General features: G+C 41.4%; 1 protein-coding gene across 4 annotated transcripts in view; it reads right to left on the minus strand.

Moving 5' to 3' along the window:
• The window catches only part of setd7 (SET domain containing 7, histone lysine methyltransferase), an 86,972-nt gene that overhangs the window by 61,206 nt on the left and 2,705 nt on the right, over nt 1–23,061 (minus strand). For all 4 annotated transcript variants that reach the window (XM_034181003.1, XM_034181002.1, XM_034181001.1 and 1 more), the window contains exon 2: nt 19,771–19,900. In XM_034181003.1, coding sequence (XP_034036894.1) covers nt 19,771–19,900 — 130 coding nt within the window. The remainder of the gene's footprint in view (nt 1–19,770; nt 19,901–23,061) is intronic.

Genomic DNA, 23,061 nt, shown 5'->3' on the forward strand with positions numbered 1-23,061 from the left:
AATGAAAACATATTGTGATGGACATAACTGGAATACTGCAATCATTTGGACAACGTGTGATTTCATTCCTGCTACACAGGAAAGAAGCAAATAGTTTAATTCCTGCAATGTTCTATTAAAAATGGACCCATGTTATTTTTGCCGGTGACACTTTCTGAGGAGAGACTTTATCTTAATAAAGACAGCAGTGATTACTGCCCAGCAGTGCACAGAATTCTGAGAAAAATAACAACTAATTGACTATTTATTTGGAAAGTTTCATGCTGGTTGTTGTTGTGGGATTTTTAAAGCTTGCTAAAGCGTCTTAGAAACTCAGCCACATGAGGTGTGCAACCAGTACATTCTGAGTGCCAGTCTCAAGCCTGGATAAATGAGTACGATTGTGTCAACCCAACATAACCATGCAGAGTACAAATCGAATTTCCATACCTGATCGGTTGAGGCCCGGGTTAACAACAACCGCCACCGGTGCTGTTGCGCAACAGGATGATGGTGGAAATTGGGCTACTGCTGGGCAAAGAAGAAGAAGAGGAAGAGAACGTGTCCACAGACAGCGGGAGAAGAGGAAAACTAGAAGGGTGGAAGTGAGAGCGGGGACTTTGAATGTTGGTAGTATGACTGGTAAAGGGAGAGAGCTGGCTGATATGATGTGGTGAACACCTACTTTAAAAAAAGGGAGGAGCACAGGGAAACATAAGAGTGGAGGAAGGTGCACATTCTTTATAGGAGATGCAAGCTAAAAGAAATCAGAGACTGTAAGGTGGTGGCAGGAGAGAGTGTCGTTAGACAGCATAGGATGGTTGTTTGTAGGATGACTTTAGAGGTAAAGAAGAAGAACAGAGTGAGAGCTCAACAAAGGATCAGATGGTGGAAGCTGAAGGAGGAAGACTGTTGTGTGAAATTCAGTGAGCAGGTGAGAGAAGCACTGGGTGGAAGAGAAGCAATTTTGGACAACTGGAAAAAGTACTGCAGATGTGGTGAGGGAGACAGTTAGGGCAGTACTGGGTGAGACATCTGGACAGTGGAAGGAAGACAAGGAGACTTGGTGGTGGAATGAAGAGGTCCAGGAAGGCATAAGAAGGAAGACGTTGGCGAAAAAAAGTTTTGGGATAGTCGGAGAGATGAAGAAAGACAGTAGTACAAGGAGATGTGGAGTAAGGTGAAAAGAGAAGTGTCAAAAGCTAAGAAAAAGGTATTAGTGAGCTGTACAAGAAGTTTAATAGTAAGGAAGAAGAAACAAACTTGTTTCTCCTTCTTTACTATTCAGACAAAAGGACAGAGCTGGAAAGGATGTACAGCAGGTTAGGGTGATAAAAGGTGCAGATGGTAATGTGCTGACAAGTGAGGAGAGTGTGTTGAGAAGGTGGAGGGAGTATTTTGAGGAGCTGATGAATGAAGAAAATGAGAGAAAGAGATAAGGCTGGATGATGTGGTGAGAGTAAATCAGGAAGTACAAGAGATTAGTAAGGATAAAGTGAGGGCAGCTATGAAGAGGATGAAGAGTGGAAAGGCAGTTGGTCCAGACGACATTCCAGTAGAGGCATGGAAATGTCTTGGAGAGATGTCTGGGGAGTGGAAATGAAGTGTGCTGGTTCCTATTTTTAAGAAGAAGAGTGATGTGCAGAGCTGCAATAACTATAGAGATATTAAGTTGATCAGCCACAGCATGAAGTTATGGGAAAGAGTAGTAGAAGCTAGGCTTAGAAAACAGGTGTCAATTTGTGAGCAGCAATATGGTTTCATGCAGAGGAAGAGCACTACAGATTCAATGTTTGTTCTGAGAGTGGTGGTGGAGAAGTATAGAGAAGGCAGTTACATTGTGTGTTTATGTTTTAGAGAAAGCTTATGACAGGGTTCCAAGAGAAGAGTTGTGGTATTGTATGAGGAAGCTTGGAGTGGCAGAGACGTGTGTGAGGGTAGTGCAGGATGCAATGTATTAGGGTATAAAAGGGCCACTACTCCTCCACATCAGCATGTGGTGCTGTGCGCATGTCACTGGATGTCCAGGTGATCACCATTAAACCGGTTGCAATGTATCTCTGCTTGTCTGTCTGACTCCTTCAACCGTTTGCATATTGATGTCATGTATGTGAGTACAACCCCAATTCCACTGAAGTTGGTATGTTGTGTAAAATGTAAATAAAAACAGAATACAATGATTTGCAAATTCTCTTCAACCTATATTCAATTAAATACACCACAAAGACAAGATATTTAATGTTCAAACTGATAAACTTTATTGTTTTTGTGCAAATATTTGATCATTTTGAAATGGATGCATATTGAAAAACTATAGGCCGATATCAAATCTATCATTTTGCTCTAAAATTCTGGAAAAAAGTGGTGTCACGGCAGCTCGTGGACTATCTTACTGAGAATAATCTTTTTGAGCCACTGCAGTCTGCTTTTAGAAAATATCATTCCACAGAGACGGCTCTCACTAAAGTGGTGAATGATCTTCTGCTTACAATGGATTCGGACACCACTACGGCTCTGGTGCTGTTAGACCTCAGTGCTGCATTTGATACAGTGGATCATCATATTCTACTTGATAGGCTGGAGAATCATTATGGGATTACTGGGAGTGCCCTTGCATGGTTGAAGTCATACCTGATCAGTCGTTCTCACTGTTTTGTATAATAACACTACCGCTAACCTTAGTGACATGAAATTTTGGGTTCCACAGGGGTCCGTCTTAGGCCCCCTGCTTTTCTGCCATTATATAGCACCCCTTGGGCACATATTGCAGCGTTTTGGGATTAACTTTCACTGCTATGCTGATGATACTCAGTTATACATGCCGATAACTGCTGGTAATCTCGTTCACATAAAATCCTTAGAAGATTGTCTTGCATCAGTGAGAAGCTGGATGTCTAGCAACTTCCTACATTTAAACTCTGATAAGACTAAAATGATGGTTCTTGGTCCAGCGAGACATCGGCATCAATTTGACAACACTCAGCCTCGGCTCGTGTGTCATACATCACACTGACAAAGTGAGGAACCTTGGGGTAATTTTTGATCCTACATTGTCCTTTGACCTCCACATTAGAGATATTACGAGGACTGCTTTCTTCCACCTGCTAAATATAGCGAAGATTCGTCCCATCCTGTCTATGGCTGATGCTGAGACCCTGATCCATGCATTTGTCTCTTCTAGATTGGACTACTGCAATGTTTCTGGTTTACCGCACACAGTCCAGCATTAGGGCTGGACTGCATTAGGGTTACTGCTGCCAGACCTTTGACATGAAGCAGAAAGATCAACCACATTACACCCATTTTGGCATCCCTTCATTGGCTTCCTGTCCCAGTGAGATCAGATTTTAAGGTTCTGCTACTAACCTATAAAATTATTCATGGTCTGACACCTCCCTACCTAGCTGACCTAATTAAACCTTACGTACCGGCCCGGGCTTTACGTTCTCAGGGTGCAGGACTACTTTGTGTCCCTAGGGTGAATAAGAGGTCTGCGGGTCACAGAGCTTTCTCTTATCGTGCCCCTGTTCTGAGGAATCAATCAATCAATCAATTTTTTTTTAATATAGCGCCAAATCACAACAAACAGTTGCCCCAAGGCGCTTTATATTGTAAGGCAAGGCCATACAATAATGATGTAAAACATTCCTGATGCAGGAATGACCCTGCATCAATAAAATAGTCAGATTCTGTGGAGATTTTCAAGTCCAGACTTAAGACGCACTTATTTTCCCTTCCATATGGTTAGCATACTGACATAGTATGTTACTATGCTTTTTCTGCTTTTACTATGCTCTTTTAATTTATTAGTAAGCAGAGCGTGCCGCAACCTCAGCTTTATCTAAAGTCTGGGTCTTTTATTGAAGGTCTTTCATACACTTAAGAAAATTCATGATCTGAGTTTATAAAAACTTGTTCTGTAAAATAGTTCCTTTGCTATTGTGATCAAAAACATTGAATCTCAATTCTAAGGCTGTTCTGTAAATATTCATTCATAAACTTAAGAATATTCATGTTCTGAGTTTATAAAAACTTGTTCTGTAAACAGTTTTCTTACTTTTGTGATCAAAATCATTGATTTGAATCTCAATTCTGAGGCTGTTCTTTAAATATTAATTCATACACTTTCAATTTATTTGAAAGTAACCATGTGCAATTAAAACATAAATGTCACCATTTGATGCATTGCACCAGAGTTAGCCTTAGGCTAATTTACATCTGCAGTCCCTGACCCGAATTAATATGACACATATAAAATCATCAAATATCACAAATAAATACAACCAAGATGTTAAACATCACTTAAATAAAAACATGTAGCGACACTACGTATTGTAAATAGAATGCCCCTCATAACAGCATGCACAGCACACAACACTGCCCCCAGTCTCTCACAGACACACACACACACACACACACACACACACACACACACACACACACACACACACACACACACACACACACACACACACACACACACACACACACACACACACACAAAAAAAACTTGTTCTGTAAACAGTTTTCTTACTTTTGTGATCAAAATCCTTGATCTGCATCTCAATTCTTAGGCTGTTCTTTAAATATTCATTCATAGACTTAAGAATATTCATGTTCTGAGTTTATAAAAACTTGTTCTGTAAACAGTTCTCTTACTTTTTTGATCAAAATAATTGATTTGAATCTCAATTTTGAGGCTGTTCTGTAAATAGTTTTCAAATAAACAATAAATATAGCAAATTCTGATCAATCCATATCAATTTCAGACTTAAAATAATGTACTAATTTAAGCCCAACCCATTTCGGGTTAAACCATGCCCAGTTCCAGTTTAGGCCCTGCCCACTCCGAGTACAGATACAGATTACTTAAGCCTGGGTCCCACCGAGTAACGAAGGATGAAGAAGAAGCAACGCATGTGTGTGTGTCAGAGATTATTTGACGAATGACCCACGTTTTCATCTATCACGTAACCGCTATGAAGGGGCCTCTATGTGCCTCTCTGTACCCCGCATGTGCCACGTAGCAGCCTCTAGTGAGCCACGACCGACCGGTCATTACAGCCTCGAATGGCTCACATCAGCCACACTAAGCCACGTAGTGCCTTGATAGCGCCATGATAACGCCATGTTGGCGCACGTTTAGGCATGGGTTTGGTCCAAACCTCCAGCCCTCCCACACCTGGTCCCTTTAAAGTGTGAGTTTTCAATTCACAGATTCACAGCAGCATTTAAAGATGTCACAGTTTTTTAAACACAGTCCAAAAATAGATGCTCCAGAACAGCTCTGCAGTTGTGCGCCAGGCTGCTGTCCACCTGTAATGCACAAGACCAGCTAGAACTGAACCACGGGTTCCTGGAGAGCCACCTCTGTGCTCCTCGCTGGCTCCGCAGCTCACTGGCTTTTCTTCTGCAGCTTTAAACACACAAAACTTTATGTTTGTCAATTTATTAATGCAAAATCGCTCTTCTGCGCACGCGCTGCTGTTGTCCTTTCATGGACAGCTGCCTCTGTGCTCTTTCTCAGTGGCTTCCTTTCCATCCGTGGCTTGCTTGTGCTCTTTCTCAGTGGCTTCCTTTCCATCCGTGGCTTGCTGGCTTTAAACACAGTTGTTTTTACACCGTGATTCCACTTTTAACTTTTTGTTCATCCATTTATTTCTGCAAAAGCCATATGGATTTGAATCACGTGTGATTACATCAGACATGCTTGAACCCTCGTGGGCATGCGAGAGTTTTTTCACGCCTGTCGGTTACGTCATTCGCCTGTGGGCAGTCTTTGAGTGAGGAGTGGCCCACCCTCTCGTCATTTTTTTCATTGTTTAGGAATGGCTCAGAGACTGCTGCTTTGTTTGATCAAAATTTTTTTAAAAACTGTAAGGCACAACTGAGTGGACACCATTCGATAAATTCAGCTGGTTTTCGGTAAAAATTTTAATGGCTGATGAGAGATTTTGGTCTGTAAGTGTCGCTTTAAGGACGATCTGTGCTCCGAGGCGGCGTCGTCTCGCAGTTTCAAGCTGAAAACTTCCACATTTCAGGCTCTGTTCACCCAGGTCGTCGTCAGAGAACAGAGAAGTTTCAGAAGAGGTCGGCATGAGGAGTTTATTCGGACATTCCACTGTTAAAGGAGATTTTGTAATGAAAGAACGTGCGGGCAGATTCGCATATCGGGCCGGACCCAACCGCGGGGGGTCGCGACAGGAAAAACACCTCCATTGGAAACCTTAACAGACAAGTTGGAACATGCCCAGCTGTTAAACAATTTCTCAGATACTCACTTGTTGAAAGCCATCAAAAGCCGCCTGAATTTTACAAAATGGTTTTCAACACGGAGGTGTTTTTCCTGTCGCGGCGCAGACGGATTTGCGGCGTCGTCACGGATCCAACTCGGCGAATTTGCCCGCACGTTCTTTCATTACAAAATCTCCTTTAACAGTGGAATGTCCGCATAAACTCCTCATGCCGACTTCTTCTGAAACTTCTCTGTTCTCTGACGACGTCCTGGGTGAACAGAGCCTTAAATTAGGATGTTTTCAGCTCGAAACAGCCAGACGGACGCCACCTCCGACCGCGCCGCACTGATCCGCTTTGTGAGCTGTCCGTAAAGCGAAAGAAACTCCACAATCTCTCATCAACCGTTAAACTTTTCACCGAAAACCAGCTGAATTTCTCGAATAGTGTCCACTCGGATATCCTTCACAGGTCCTGAAAAATTTTTGATAAAGCAATGCGCACCGTCTCCAGCAGCATCTCAGACAAAGGATTTCAGCCGAGAGGGCTGGACCAATCAACCAATCAATCAATTTTTTTATATAGCGCCAAATCACAACAAACAGTTGCCCCAAGGCGCTTTATATTGTAAGGCAAGGCCATACAATAATTATGTAAAACCCCAACGGTCAAAACGACCCCCTGTGAGCAAGCACTTGGCTACAGTGGGAAGGAAAAACTCCCTTTTAACAGGAAGAAACCTCCAGCAGAACCAGGCTCAGGGAGGGGCAGTCTTCTGCTGGGACTGGTTGGGGCTGAGGGAGAGAACAAGGAAAAAGACATGCTGTGGAGGGGAGCAGAGATCGATCACTAATGATTAAATGCAGAGTGGTGCATACAGAGCAAAAAGAGAAAGAAACAGTGCATCATGGGAACCCCCCAGCAGTCTACGTCTATAGCAGCATAACTAAGGGATGGTTCAGGGTCACCTGATCCAGCCCTAACTATAAGCTTTAGCAAAAAGGAAAGTTTTAAGCCTAATCTTAAAAGTAGAGAGGGTGTCTGTCTCCCTGATCTGAATTGGGAGCTGGTTCCACAGGAGAGGAGCCTGAAAGCTGAAGGCTCTGCCTCCCATTCTACTCTTACAAACCCTAGGAACTACAAGTAAGCCTGCAGTCTGAGAGCGAAGCGCTCTATTGGGGTGATATGGTACTACGAGGTCCCTAAGATAAGATGGGACCTGATTATTCAAAACCTTATAAGTAAGAAGAAGAATTTTAAATTCTATTCTAGAATTAACAGGAAGCCAATGAAGAGAGGCCAATATGGGTGAGATATGCTCTCTCCTTCTAGTCCCCGTCAGTACTCTAGCTGCAGCATTTTGAATTAACTGAAGGCTTTTTAGGGAACTTTTAGGACAACCTGATAATAATGAATTACAATAGTCCAGCCTAGAGGAAATAAATGCATGAATTAGTTTTTCAGCATCACTCTGAGACAAGACCTTTCTGATTTTAGAGATATTGCGTAAATGCAAAAAAGCAGTCCTACATATTTGTTTAATATGCGCTTTGAATGACATATCCTGATCAAAAATGACTCCAAGATTTCTCACAGTATTACTAGAGGTCAGGGTAATGCCATCCAGAGTAAGGATCTGGTTAGACACCATGTTTCTAAGATTTGTGGGGCCAAGTACAATAACTTCAGTTTTATCTGAGTTTAAAAGCAGGAAATTAGAGGTCATCCATGTCTTTATGTCTGTAAGACAATCCTGCAGTTTAGCTAATTGGTGTGTGTCCTCTGGCTTCATGGATAGATAAAGCTGGGTATCATCTGCGTAACAATGAAAATTTAAGCAATACCGTCTAATAATACTGCCTAAGGGAAGCATATATAAAGTGAATAAAATTGGTCCTAGCACAGAACCTTGTGGAACTCCATAATTAACTTTAGTCTGTGAAGAAGATTCCCCATTTACATGAACAAATTGTAATCTATTAGACAAATATGATTCAAACCACCGCAGCGCAGTGACTTTAATACCTATGGCATGCTCTAATCTCTGTAATAAAATTTTATGGTCAACAGTATCAAAAGCAGCACTGAGGTCTAACAGAACAAGCACAGAGATGAGTCCACTGTCCGAGGCCATAAGAAGATCATTTGTAACCTTCACTAATGCTGTTTCTGTACTATGATGAATTCTAAAACCTGACTGAAACTCTTCAAATAGACCATTCCTCTGCAGATGATCAGTTAGCTGTTTTACAACTACCCTTTCAAGAATTTCTGAGAGAAAAGGAAGGTTGGAGATTGGCCTATAATTAGCTAAGATAGCTGGGTCAAGTGATGGCTTTTTAAGTAATGGTTTAATTACTGCCACCTTAAAAGCCTGTGGTACATAGCCAACTAACAAAGATAGATTGATCATATTTAAGATCGAAGCATTAAATAATGGTAGGGCTTCCTTGAGCAGCCTGGTAGGAATGGGGTCTAATAAACATGTTGATGGTTTGGATGAAGTAACTAATGAAAATAACTCAGACAGAACAATCGGAGAGAAAGAGTCTAACCAAATACCGGCATCACTGAAAGCAGCCAAAGATAACGATACGTCTTTGGGATGGTTATGAGTAATTTTTTCTCTAATAGTTAAAATTTTGTTAGCAAAGAAAGTCATGAAGTCATTACTAGTTAAAGTTAATGGAATACTCAGCTCAATAGAGCTCTGACTCTTTGTCAGCCTGGCTACAGTGCTGAAAAGAAACCTGGGGTTGTTCTTATTTTCTTCAATTAGTGATGAGTAGAAAGATGTCCTAGCTTTACGGAGGGCTTTTTTATAGAGCAACAGACTCTTTTTCCAGGCTAAGTGAAGATCTTCTAAATTAGTGAGACGCCATTTCCTCTCCAACTTACGGGTTATCTGCTTTAAGCTACGAGTTTGTGAGTTATACCACGGAGTCAGACACTTCTGATTTAAAGCTCTCTTTTTCAGAGGAGCTACAGCATCCAAAGTTGTCTTCAATGAGGATGTAAAACTATTGACGAGATACTCTATCTCCCTTACAGAGTTTAGGTAGCTACTCTGCACTGTGTTGTTATATGGCATTAGAGAACATAAAGAAGGAATCATATCCTTAAACCTAGTTACAGCGCTTTCTGAAAGACTTCTAGTGTAATGAAACTTATTCCCTACTGCTGGGTAGTCCATCAGAGTAAATGTAAATGTTATTAAGAAATGATCAGACAGAAGGGAGTTTTCAGGGAATACTGTTAAGTCTTCTATTTCCATACCATAAGTCAGAACAAGATCTAAGATATGATTAAAGTGGTGGGTGGACTCATTTACTTTTTGAGCAAAGCCAATAGAGTCTAATAATAGATTAAATGCAGTGTTGAGGCTGTCATTCTCAGCATCTGTGTGGATGTTAAAATCGCCCACTATAATTATCTTATCTGAGCTAAGCACTAAGTCAGACAAAAGGTCTGAAAATTCACAGAGAAACTCACAGTAACGACCAGGTGGACGATAGATAATAACAAATAAAACTGTTTTTTGGGACTTCCAATTTGGATGGACAAGACTAAGAGACAAGCTTTCAAATGAATTAAAGCTCTGTCTGGGTTTTTGATTAATTAATAAGCTGGAATGGAAGATTGCTGCTAATCCTCCGCCCGTCTCTACGGGGATGGGGTAATGAGGGGATGGCAGGGGGAGAGAAGCTGCAGAGAGGTGTGTAAGACTACAACTCTGCTTCCTGGTCCCAACCCTGGATAGTCACGGTTTGGAGGATTTAAGAAAATTGGCCAGATTTCTAGAAATGAGAGCTGCTCCATCCAAAGTGGGATGGATGCCGTCTCTCCTAACAAGACCAGGTTTTCCCCAGAAGCTTTGCCAATTATCTATGAAGCCCACCTCATTTTTTGGACACCACTCAGACAGCCAGCAATTCAAGGAGAACATGCGGCTAAACATGTCACTCCCGGTCTGATTGGGGAGGGGCCCAGAGAAAACTACAGAGTCCGACATTGTTTTTGCAAAGTTACACACCGATTTAATGTTAATTTTAGTGACCTCCGATTGGCGTAACCGGGTGTCATTACTGCTGACGTGAATTACAATCTTACCAAATTTACGCTTAGCCTTAGCCAGCAGTTTCAAATTTCCTTCAATGTCGCCTGCTCTGGCACCCAGAAGACAATTGACTATGGTTGCTGGTGTCGCTAACTTCACATTTCTCAAAACAGAGTCGCCAATAACCAGAGTTTGATCCTCGGCGGGTGTGTCACCGAGTGGGGAAAAACGGTTTGAGATGTGAACGGGTTGGCGGTGTACACGGGGCTTCTGTTTAGGACTACGCTTCCTCCTCACAGTCACCCAGTCGGCCTGCTTTCCCGGCTGCTCGGGATCTGCCAGGGGGGAACTAACGGCGGCTAAGCTACCTTGGTCCGCACCAACTACAGGGGCCTGGCTAACTGTAGAATTTTCCACGGTGCGGAGCCGAGTCTCCAATTCGCCCAGCCTGGCCTCCAAAGCTACGAATAAGCTACACTTATTACAAGTACCGTTACTGCTAAAGGAGGCCGAGGAATAACTAAACATTTCACACCCAGAGCAGAAAAGTGCGGGAGAGACAGGAGAAGCCGCCATGCTAAATCGGCTAAGAGCTAGTAGCTACGCTAAGCTAGCGGATTCCTAAAAACACGCAAAGTGAATAATGTGTAAATAATTTAGAGGTGATTCAGCAGAAGGAGTGCTTTAGTTAAGGCACGTAAAGATTACACTGGGAAACAAATCGCAATCTAGATAACTAGATCAATCTAACTGCGCAGATTAAACAGCTAACAGATACAGAAAAACACCGCTGTGCTCCGGAACAGGAAGTGATACAATACCGCAGTGAGAGCCAACCACCAGTAGAGACCAGTGCTCACTCAAAGCCTGCCCACAGGCGAATGACGTCACCGACGCGTGAAAAAACTCACGCATGCGCACGAGGGTTCAAGCATGTCTGGTGTAATCTCACGTGATTCAAATCCATATAGTTTTTTTTTTTTTTTTTTTTATAAAACTGCCGGTTAGTTTTCTAATAGACCTCGTATTTTTTTGGGACACCCATATATATATATATATATATATATATATATATATATATATATATGGGTGTCCCAAAAAAATATACAACATTTGAAACACTTGGTTTGACCCTTAAATGCTACAACATTCATCACTTATGTTTCTTTTTTACTTGCAGAGACCCTGAAGTTTATGTTGATGCCAAGCAAGACTCAGGAAAATGCCAAGATTAACCAAACTACAGCAAACAAAAATTATTGAGTTTTGGCACCAGACCAAGAGTGTCAAACAGGTGCAGTGACTTGATGCTAGACTGATAAAATGCAGGGCCAGTAATGACACTGGTATGAAAAACTTCAACCTTTCAGCTTTCTATCCAGACATAAATTTATTTCCTAGACATATGCTTTGACCATTTTCTTTGCTGATAAAATGTTGCATATTTTTTGGGACACTCGATAATAAATATATATACGAGGTCTGTCCGTAAAGTAACGGTCCTTTTTGTTTTTTTCAAAAACTATATGGATTTCATTCATATGTTTTTACGTCAGACATGCTTGAACCCTCGTGCGCATGCGTGAGTTTTTCCACGCCTGTCGGTGACGTCATTCGCCTGTGAGCACTCCTTGTGGGAGGAGTCGTCCAGCCCCTCGTCGGAATTCCTTTGTCTGAGAAGTTGCTGAGAGACTGGCGCTTTGTTTGATCAAAATTTTTTCTAAACCTGTGAGACACATCGAAGTGGACACGGTTCGAAAAATTAAGCTGGTCTTCAGTGAAAATTTTAACAGCTGATGAGAGATTTTGAGGTGATTCTGTCGCTTTCAGGACTTTTCACAGTGCGAGACGTCGCACAGCGCTCTCAGGCGGCGTCATCAGCCTGTTTCAAGCTTAAAACCTCCACATTTCAGGCTCTGTTGATCCAGGACGTCGTGAGAGAACAGAGAAGTTTCAGAAGAAGTCGGTTTCAGCATTTTATCCGGATATTCCACTGTTAAAGGAGATTTTTTTAATGAAAGACGTGCGGGCGGATTGCAGCGTCGGCTCGCAGCCGCCGCGACGCTCCGCCACAGGAAAAACACCTCTGTTGGAAGCCTTGAGGACACGTTGGAACATCTCCAGCTGATAAACAATTTCTCATATACTCACTCCACTGAAAGCCATCAAAAGCCGCCTGGATTTTACAAATGGTTATCAACACGGAGGTGTTTTTCCTGTGCCGCCGCACCGCGTCCGCACGTCTTTCATTAAAAAAATCTCCTTTAACAGTGGAATATCCGGATAAAATGCTGAAACCGACTTCTTCTGAAACTTCTCTGTTCTCTCACGACGTCCTGGATCAATAGAGCCTGAAATGTGGAGGTTTTCAGCTTGAAACAGGCTGATGACGCCGCCTGAGAGCGCTGAGCGACGTCTCGCACCGTGAAAAGTCCTTAAAGCGACAGAATCACCTCAAAATCTCTCATCAGCTGTTAAAATTTTCACTGAAAACCAGCTTAATTTTTCGAACAGTGTCCACTTCGATGTGTCTCACAGGTTTACAAAAAATTTTGATCAAACAAAGTGCCAGTCTCTCAGCAACTTCTCAGACAAAGGAATTCCGACGAGGGGCTGGACGACTCCTCCCACAAGGAGTGCTCACAGGCGAATGACGTCACCGACAGGCGTGGAAAAACTCACGCATGCGCACGAGGGTTCAAGCATGTCTGACGTAAAAACATATGAATGAAATCCATATAGTTTTTGAAAAAAATAAAAAGGACCTATACTTTACGGACAGACCTCGTATATTTATTTCTTCCGCATCTTACAAGTCACCGTGATGCAACTTTTAACTTTGTGTTATGTCTTCAGAATCGGTCTTTTCCATGTTCTCCTTCTGTGTTGGTGCACAGCTTCTGCTTTTAGCGGCTTCACTGGAGTTATTTCTTCCGTAGCTTTAAACACACATCCACTTTCACGCAGTCACCCAAATTTTAACTTTGCTGTTGTTGTCCATTCGGCAGCTCCCATTCTGTTTGGGGTCGCCACAGCAGATACATTCAGATCTGCATTGGCCTTTGGCACAAGTTTTATGCCAGATGCCCTTCCTGACACAACTCCAGTTTTACCAGGAGAAACACAGCCACTGGTGTTCCGAAGAGGTTTCCCATCCAAGTACTAACCAGGTCCTGCACTCCTTAGCTTCTGAGATCTGATGGGATCTGGCTGACACAGAGCAGACCAGCTGCAAACAATAATTACAATAAATACAAAACATGAGATTATGTACAATACATCTCACCTGTGTTGACAGGTTTGATTGTTTATGAGCCATTTTTAAAAGCACTCAGGGTGGGACTGTCTCGTGTCCTTGTTGGAAGGCTGTTACAGTTTGTCCAACCCCTCACAGAGATGGTGTTTTGTCCTGTGGCAGTTCGTCTGAGGGGCACCTCACAGTCCCCTCTAGAAACAGACCGAGTGCTGACGTTAGGATATCTGTCTAATAAATTCCTCCAGAGGAGGAGGGGCAAGGCCATGGAGAGTTTTATAAATGAGACAAGCACGCTTAGTCATTATAAAATTGTTAAAACTTAAAAGATGGTATTTCTCCAGAATTTCACAGTAATGAGTGAAATATGGCTTTTTAGCAAACACTTTGACGGCTTTTTTATAAAGTTGCTCTAAAGGTTTTAGTGCTGTCATACCAGCAAATGACCATGTTGTGCAGCAATATTCAGTATGAGACAGGATCATACAGTGAAGGTACGATCTAGCAGCATCAGTCCAAATTAGGGATGGGTATTGATAAAATTTTATTGATATCGATGCCATTATCGATTCTGCTTATCGATCCGATTCCTTATCGATACCTCTTGTGAATTTTGTACTAAAAGTAGGCTTTACAGGTTTTCTATGTATTTCACTGAGTCTTAAAGTAAATAAATATGAAATTGGTCCCTGTATCCTTGATCTCTGGACATAAATAAAAACAAACAAAACAGTGTTTCACTTTGAAGTTATTAATTCCAACTGGATTCTATCGTTCTAACTTGACTCAGCAGAGAGACGCGCAGCGTTTGGAGCTGTGTGAACAGAACGGAGGACGATTCTCGTTTCTTTCTCTCAACAAGACAGGAGTCCCAGTTAGTGACTTTAATTTGCACAAAAGTGACTCACAATTTCGCATATTCAGGGATGAAAGTGGTGAAAAACAAAAAAAGATGAAACCCAAAATTACCCCCCAACACCACCTGCACGAAAATGTTTGAATTCTAGGAGCTCTGAAATGCAATCTGGGACTATTCCAGACAATAAACTGCAGTGAGTGCAGCATCCATTTAGTGAGGAAAAAAAAACAGCTTTCCTTATTCAAATTCATTCCAGTAGTATTCTGCTCTTACTAGGATGCAGCAGTTTTCTAGTTTGGCAGACAGTTCTGGAGGAAATCACTGAAGAAATTAACAAACTGAAAATATGGTTTGACCGAAACAAACTGTCATTAAACTTAAATAAGACAGGGATGAAGTGGAGGTGTGAGAGTCACGAGGTGTTCACAGGAAACACTTATTTATTTCTGTATGTATTTCTTTATTTATGTATGTTCATTGTTAGTTGGTTTTATATTTTCTGTTGTGTTTTTATTCAGGTTGTTTTTGTCTCTTTCTCTAAAATTGTATATAATCATTAGATTAGTTATTATTACTATTATTGTTGTGCTTGCTATTATTATTAATATATAAACAAAAATAAATTTAAAAAATATTACAATTTGTAATACATTTGACTCTTTTACAACAACAAACGCTTGACAGCTGGAACAGCTTAATGCTAACTTAACATTGGTCCCGTTTTTAAGTTATAAAATATATCTATCAACTGTTTCAGAAAACCATAACAGGTCGGTTTAACATCAAAAAGGTAAATAATAATCACAGCCATATGCTTTTTAGGGTTTTAGCGGGGGGAACGCGAAAGAAAAAATTAATGAACAAATCAATGATCGAAGCACTGCTTCGATCTGCGAATCACTGCTTCGATTGGTTCAAGGTTTAAAGCAAAGCCGCGCTGCAGAAAAGTTGATTACAGACCCGCTGCAGGGTCTGTAATCAATGTAGAGAAATTATAATTTTCCTGACAAACACCCCCAAAACAACAGCCACTCTGAAGGACTGATAAGGGAATCATTAAGTAAAAAGGTTACTGATGTCGGTGGATCGAATCATTTCTTAACGATACCCGAAAGGAACCAGTTCTTGATACCCATCCCTAGTCCAAATACAAAGCCTGATTTGTTTAAAGTTTTGAAGGTTAAATTTTACAGTGTTGACAACTTTTTTCACATGTTTTTTGAAGGAAAGATTAGAGTCCAAGATGATTCCAAGGTTCTTGAAATGGGATACCGTTTCAAGTACCTCCCCACCTATCGAAACTTTGAGACTGTTCTGCTCTACTGGTCTAGTTCAAAATGTCATACAAACTGTTTTAGTTGTGTTAATATTAAAAGCTCAGAAGCGATATTCTATCCATTAACCGAGTAATCAGACAAAAAATTATTTAATTTCATTAACTTACTTAAGCTTAATTTAACAGTAATAGCTGACACATAAAATAATAACAGTCAGTTTAATTAACAACCAATTCAACTCCTCTTAAAATAAATATTTTTATTGGCAGACTGCTTCTTCCAAGAAAGAAACGAGTCCATTTAAGTGGCTTTGGCATGTTCTGGATTTTAAAGATGACAGAAAAAAACATTTTAAATGTCTTTCTCCACACTGGTGTGTGTCTGTGTGTGTGCTCAACTCATTAAAAGGAGCCCGTGGTTGCAATGAAGACAATTCAAAGCATGTCAACCTGCTCAGAACAAAGGCTTGCCCTGCACTCCAACGCACTGTTCCTGCCGCAGGAACCTTTTACCTTTTCATGTAATAATCAATCTCTCTCTCTCTCTCTCTCTCTCTCTCTCTACCGCCGGCAGCCAGCCGAGCCGAGCCTTGAGAGACCACAGCGTATCTCAGTAAAAGAACAAAAATTCTGTCAAACTCTTCCAATAAAAAAAGCTCCTTCTGCGTGCATAGCTCCAGATAAGATGGTGTGAGAGTGACGAGTCTCTCATTCCCTCACACAAAGAGAGAGAGACAGCAAGAGAGAGAGAGGAGGAGTTAGTGTGAACAGCGGACTTTAGGTGCTACACGCTATAAAAAAGCAGCAAAGAAATCAAATCAAAATCAAATCAATTTTATTTATATAGCGCCAAATCACAACAAACAGTTGCCCCAAGGCGCTTTATATTGTAAGGCAAAGCCATACAATAATTACGGAAAAACCCCAACGGTCAAAACGACCCCCTGTGAGCAAGCACTTGGCGACAGTGGGAAGGAAAAACTCCCTTTTAACAGGAAGAAATCTCCAGCAGAACCAGGCTCAGGGAGGGGCAGTCTTCTGCTGGGACTGGTTGGGGCTGAGGGAGAGAACCAGGAAAAAGACATGCTGTGGAGGGAAACAGAGATCAGTCACTACTGATTAAATGCAGAGTGGTGCATACAGAGCAAAAAGAGAAAGAAACACTCAGTGCATCATGGGAACCCCCCAGCAGTCTAAGTCTATAGCAGCATAACTAAGGGATGGTTCAGGGTCACCTGATCCAGCCCTAACTATAAGCTTTAGCAAAAAGGAAAGTTTTAAGCCTAATCTTAAAAGTAGAGAGGGTGTCTGTCTCCCTGATCTGAATTGGGAGCTGGTTCCACAGGAGAGGAGCCTGAAAGCTGAAGGCTCTGCCTCCCATTCTACTCTTACAAACCCTAGGAACTACAAGTAAGCCTGCAGTCTGAGAGCGAAAATGAGAAATATATTTCTTAATTCCTTAATTATTTGCAGTACCGGGCGGTGCTCCTCTGTGCCGCCTAGCGTTAGAACCCTGATGGTTCCCATATTTTAGATGGCTTTGAGCAAGCCGTCCACTATTTTTGTGGCTGTCTTTTTTGAAAACTGACAGCTGGACGGCTCGCTGCCTAAAACTATGTACAACATTAATACTACCTGTTGGGTCCGCTTGGCAGGCTTGATGCATACAGTGGATGTTTTCAGTTCAGGTGCTGTAACACGGAAGAAGTACTGTTATGGAACGCTAATCCCATAAGCGGAAGTGAGCGCGCTGTGCAGATATCGTACACATAGTAGTAAATTCAATGAAGCCTCAAGGCAGATTATTTTGCCTCAAAGCATTTTAGTAATCGAACTACTCAAATTATTCAAGGAATCGTTTCAGCTCTAAAAGAGACCCAAACTAAGGACCTCATTGGATTCAGGGGTGGTTCCAGAGTAATATACAGTGTGGAAAATAAGTATTTGAACACCCTGCGGTTTTGCAACTTCTCCCACTTAGAACTCATGGAGGGGTCTGAAATTTTCATCTTAGGTCCATGTCCACTGTGAGAGACATAATCTAAAAAAAATAAAAATAAAATCTGGACATCACAATGTATGATTTTTTTAATAATTTATTTGTATGTTACTGCTGCAAGTAAGTATTTGATCACCTACCAACCAGCAAGAATTCTGTCTCACACAGACCTGTTAATTTTTCTTTAAGAAGCCCTCTTATTCTGCACTCTTTACCTGTATTAATTGCACCTGTTTGAACTTGTTACCTGTATAAAAGACACCTGTTCACACACTCATTCAATCACACTCCAACCTGTCCACCATAGCCAAGACCAAAGAGCTGTCTAAGGACACCAGGGACAAAACTGTAGACCTGCACAAGGCTGGGATGGACTACAGGACAACAGGCAAGCAGCTTGGTAGAAGACAACAACTGTTATGATTATTTATTAGAAAGTGGAAGAAACACAAGATGACTGTCAGTCTCCCTCGGTCTGGGATTCCATGCAAGATCTCACTTTGTGGGGTAAGGATGATTCTGAGAAAGCTCAGAACTACACAGGAGGACCTGGTCAATGACCTGAAGACAGCTGGGCCCACAGTCACAAAGATTACATTAGTAACACATGATGCTGTCATGGTTTAAAATCCTGCAGGGCAGCAAGGTCCCCCTGCTCAAGCCAGCACATGTCCAGGCCCATTTGAAGTTCACCAGTGACCATCTGGATGATCCAGAGGAGGCATGGGAGAAGGTCATGTGGTCAGATGAGACCAGAATAGAGCTTTTTGGAATCAACTCCACTTACCATGTTTAGAGGATGAGAACAACCCCAAGAAAACCATCCCAACCTTGAAGCATGGGGGTGGAAACATCATACTCTGGGGGTGCTCTTCTGCAAAGGGGACAAGACGACTGCACCGTATTGAAGGGAGGATGGATGGGGTCATATATTGCAAGACTTTGTCAAACAACCTCCTTCCCTCAGTAAGAGCATTGAAGATGGGTCATGGCTGGGTCTTCCAGCATGACAATGACCCCGAACACACAGCCAGGGCAACTAAGGAGGGGCTCTGTAAGAGGCATGTCAAGGTCCTAGAGTGGCCTGGCCAGTCTCCAGACCTGAACCCAATAGAAAATCTTTGGAGGGAGCTGAAACTCCAAACCTGAAAGATTTGGAGAAGATCTGTATGGAGGAGTGGACCAAAATCCCTGCTGCAGTGTGTGAAAACCTGGTGAAAAACTACAGGAAACATTTGACCTCTGTAATTTCAAACAAAGGCTACTGTACCAAATATTAACATTGATTTTCACAGGTGTTCAAATACTTATTTGCAGCAGTAACATACAAATAAATTATAAAAAAAAAAAAAAAAATCATACATTCTGATTTCCAGATTTTTTTTTTTAGATTATGTCTCTCACAGTGGACATGCAGCTAAGATGAAAATTTCAGACCCCTCCATGATTTCTAAGTGGAAGAACTTGCAAAATCGCAGGGTGTTCAAATACTTATTTTCCACACTGTATATGAGATGCCTAAGATTAGGTTTGGGTTCATTAAGTTCCATGCATGTTGAAGGTAGCAGACACAAAATATTTGATGTTACAGAAACAGCCAGTGAGGCATCCTCAATTATTCCAGTGTAGTTCCTGGCACATAAACTACACTGTCACCATAGTGGGTTTCCTGCACTAATTTCTGCACTAGGGTAATGGATTCCACAACCACATTTATAGTAATCCCTGCAGGTTCTCTACCTTCCATCCAACCTCCTTCTCCCATTATTACTGTTGTTACCGTATGCAAATCTGGAAGCTACATTTGACAAATTATCTATGATACAACATAGCAGGGGCTGCGTACAAACGGATAAGTGCATTGGTTTCCAGAGCAGAAGGTATCAGGTTTCAAGGCCACCCCTGCCCATTCTCCATGTAATGTGATGATGTGTCTGGAAGGGCATCTGGTGTAAATGTTGTGCCAAGTCAACATGCAGATCTGCTGTGGTGACCCTGAGTGAAAACAAGGGAGAAACTGAAGGGACTAACATATGTATAGCCCTCCAACATGCACATAAACATTTGAGGCACTGAGGGGAGTTTCCATTAGTGTATCTCATTCTTTCAGTACCTTCCATCAAAAAAGAAGAACTTGCCCTTGCCATTCTTTTCTCCATGTGTGAAGTGTCCTTCAAATCGATCACTGGATGAGTAGGTCACTGTACATAAGCCATGGGGTTGACAATCTTCATCCAGTGGACCTGAACACAAAGACAGTCATGATGGAAGTTCATTTTTCACACTTTAAGGAGCTATGCTGGTGAATTTTAACATATGAAAAGATGATTTTATGTGGATAAAAAAAATGCTCTCATTTATACGAGCAAAGCACTGTGCAGTCGCGCGAAGCTCACTCATGGCACACTGACTCCCAAACAGGAAGTGACAAATGTACTTCCTGGATCGACAATACATGAGATCTCGTATGATCTCACGGGAATTCGGCGGCAAGTTGAGACTAAAACAGGAAGTACCAAATTTTGAGTCCACAGTGAAACAGGAAATGTCAAACCCTAACCCTATTTTTTTATATACCTGTTCTTTGGTATGTTGTTTTTGCTGTTGTATTTAATCCTCTGTAAGGTTTCTGTGTAACTTTTTGTTTGTCTCATTAAATAAAACAAAAATAAAAAAAAGTAAAATGTTGAACACTTCCTGGACCGACACTTCCTGGTTTGACAATAAACGAGATCTCGTGGGATGTCGCACAAATTCACTGGCAAGTTGAGAATGAAACAGGAAATGCTGAATTTTGACTCCACAGTGAAACATGAAATGTCAAATATTGAACAGTTCCTGGCATGGGTGTAGCTGGGTTGCACTGAACTCCCCTGAAATCTGATTGGACACCCCAGGTGCCACCCAGATGATTGACATGTTGTGGCACCGCACCTCTATGTGAAAAGAGCCAGTTTGAAATCAGTGACACATATTGACTGCTAGGTCCCTCCTGTACAGTAGTTGCAGGTGTGTTCCACAAAAAGTTCTAATCCACCTTAGTAGAAGAACAATTTTTGATCCAGATGGTTGTTAACAGTGGCATTTCTCCTTTAACCCTCTGGGGTTTACGCCGTCGTATACGACGGCTGAGACCAAGCTTTACTAAATTATGAATAACTTTTTAATGATATGAGATAGAATGTTACTTTTTTGCTGACTGCGTAGACTTTCGAGCCACCGTCCACCATCTTTGTACTCCTCATAGAAGCTGCGTGATGATGTGAGCAATGTGAGTGTCCAATCAGAATTGGTTCACCATCATATTGTTTTCCAAAATCCAATCGTAGGGCAGATTTACCTCACGTGATAAACCAAAGATCGTTTTAGTTGTGATGTGTTAGTAGTTGGCCCGTTTGAATAGCCATCTGGCTGTTGGCTCCAATGTGCCCTGCGTCATTACGCACAGTGAAAGTGAAAGTGAGCAGATGGAGCAGACAGAGAGCCTCTCACACAATCTCACGTGCCCAAACACAGAGTGTGTGAGTTTCAATGATGCTCCGCTCCTCATTACCTGTGAATGTTATTGAATAAGCCTGTGGCAAGCTCTCTCGCTCCGGCGTAAAGCACTGTTTACCATATCAATGGCGCGACGGGGAGGGGCTGCTCCTCAGAGTGTGAGGAGCCAAAGTGGGCCAAAGTGTGAAAGCTGCTTTCAGAGCAGGGCAGAACACTCCAAAACACAGTAGAAGTTTGTGATGTGACCTTTGTGTAATAGCAGACAGAAATTGCTTTGAGACAAAAAAAAAAAAAAAAAAAAAAAAAACACAGACCATTTTGTATATACTGTTCAAAATGTGCATTTGTGTTTATTGTTTGAACCTTTTTGTTGTACAGTCTTTCACATATGAGCCCAAATTACCTTTATAAAGTGTGAAAACAGTTGTTTATTATAGTTTGCTGTGTGTGGAAAATTATTTTCTGCTTTACTTTTTCCTTTCTTATTTCTGACTGTAAAGCTTTATTACACTTAGAAAACACAACTATAGCATATATATTCTAAAAGCACAGGTTGTCCTGAAAAAAGAGACATAAAACTTGATTGTGGGATGCTGGGAGAGCTGTTAACAGCAATACTAAAACATTTATGCCAGGCGAGTGAACTGTCCAAAAAATGCCCTCGGACTCCAGAGGGTTAATCAGGTTGCCTTACATATACACGTGTTTCTCCTGTGATTTTAGATTAATAAAATGAGCAGGCAATAGCTGATTCATGCTCTGTTGGCTTACTTGAGATGTAAGATGCTACCCGAGTGTTTCTCAATTACCCTCAAAATTATTGGAACACTTGGTATTTCACACATTTTAATTTGTTGATGACATTTCAAATACAACCCCAATTCCAATGAAATTGGGAAAATGTAAAATGTAAATTAAAACAGAATACAATGATTTGAAAATCCTCTTCAACCTATATTCAATTGAATACACCACAAAGACAAGACATTTAATGTTCAAACTGATAAACTTTATTGTTTTTGAGCAAATATTTGCTCATTTTCAAATGGATGCCTGAAACACATTTCAAAAAAAGCTGGGACAGTGTGTCCTCAGTGCAGCTAAAAAAAAAAAAAAAAAAAAAAAAAATCACGTCAGAAATGAGTCCATCTTTTGTTATTTCTTCCTGCTAACAGCCTCCAGACAGCACAGTGGATTTGTTTTGTGTGTGCAGGCACGCACATGTGTGGGCACGCGTGCATGTGCATGTGTGGGTGTGCACGTACTCGTTAGGGCTGAAATGATTACTCGAATAACTCAATTACAAAAAAACGATCAAGGAAAATTCTGTGCCTCGAAGCTTCTTTTAACCTTGTAGTACATATGCCAGGCCTGTGTGTGGCGCTGTAATGTCCCCAGAAAAACAATAGAAGAAGACTAGAACATGCGCTCAGGCCGTGTAACAGCTAATAATTTAGCCCTTAAAGCTACGGGACACAGAGTAAAATAAAGCCTTTTAAGAGAAAGAGACTCCACACTGATCATCTGAAATAGACTGACTGCACATTTAAAGTGAAACAGTGTGTTTGTTATTAAAATCACATGGTCTGCTCCACGTGGTGAGTGACAGCCGGGTACCCACAGTCGAAGCCGGCTGCTGTCTGTTTTGTTCAGACTTGCTCTAAGTGTTTCGCTTTTTCTGGGCAACACACAATGCTTCACAAACACAGTAACTTGAAAAAAAACAAAAAAACTGCGAGGCTGCATGTTCAACCTCCTGCTGAAATACATCTGCTGAATCGCAGAGAAACAGGGATAAAAAAAAAAAAAAAACATCATGTAGGGATCCAGTCCACCAACCTTTAAAAAAAAAAAAAAAAAAAACAAAACCTCAAAATGGTTACATTTTACAAGTCAGGGGGAAAAA

This window comes from Thalassophryne amazonica, chromosome 11, assembly GCF_902500255.1.
Source record: "Thalassophryne amazonica chromosome 11, fThaAma1.1, whole genome shotgun sequence".
NCBI classification, from domain to species: Eukaryota; Metazoa; Chordata; class Actinopteri; order Batrachoidiformes; family Batrachoididae; genus Thalassophryne; species Thalassophryne amazonica.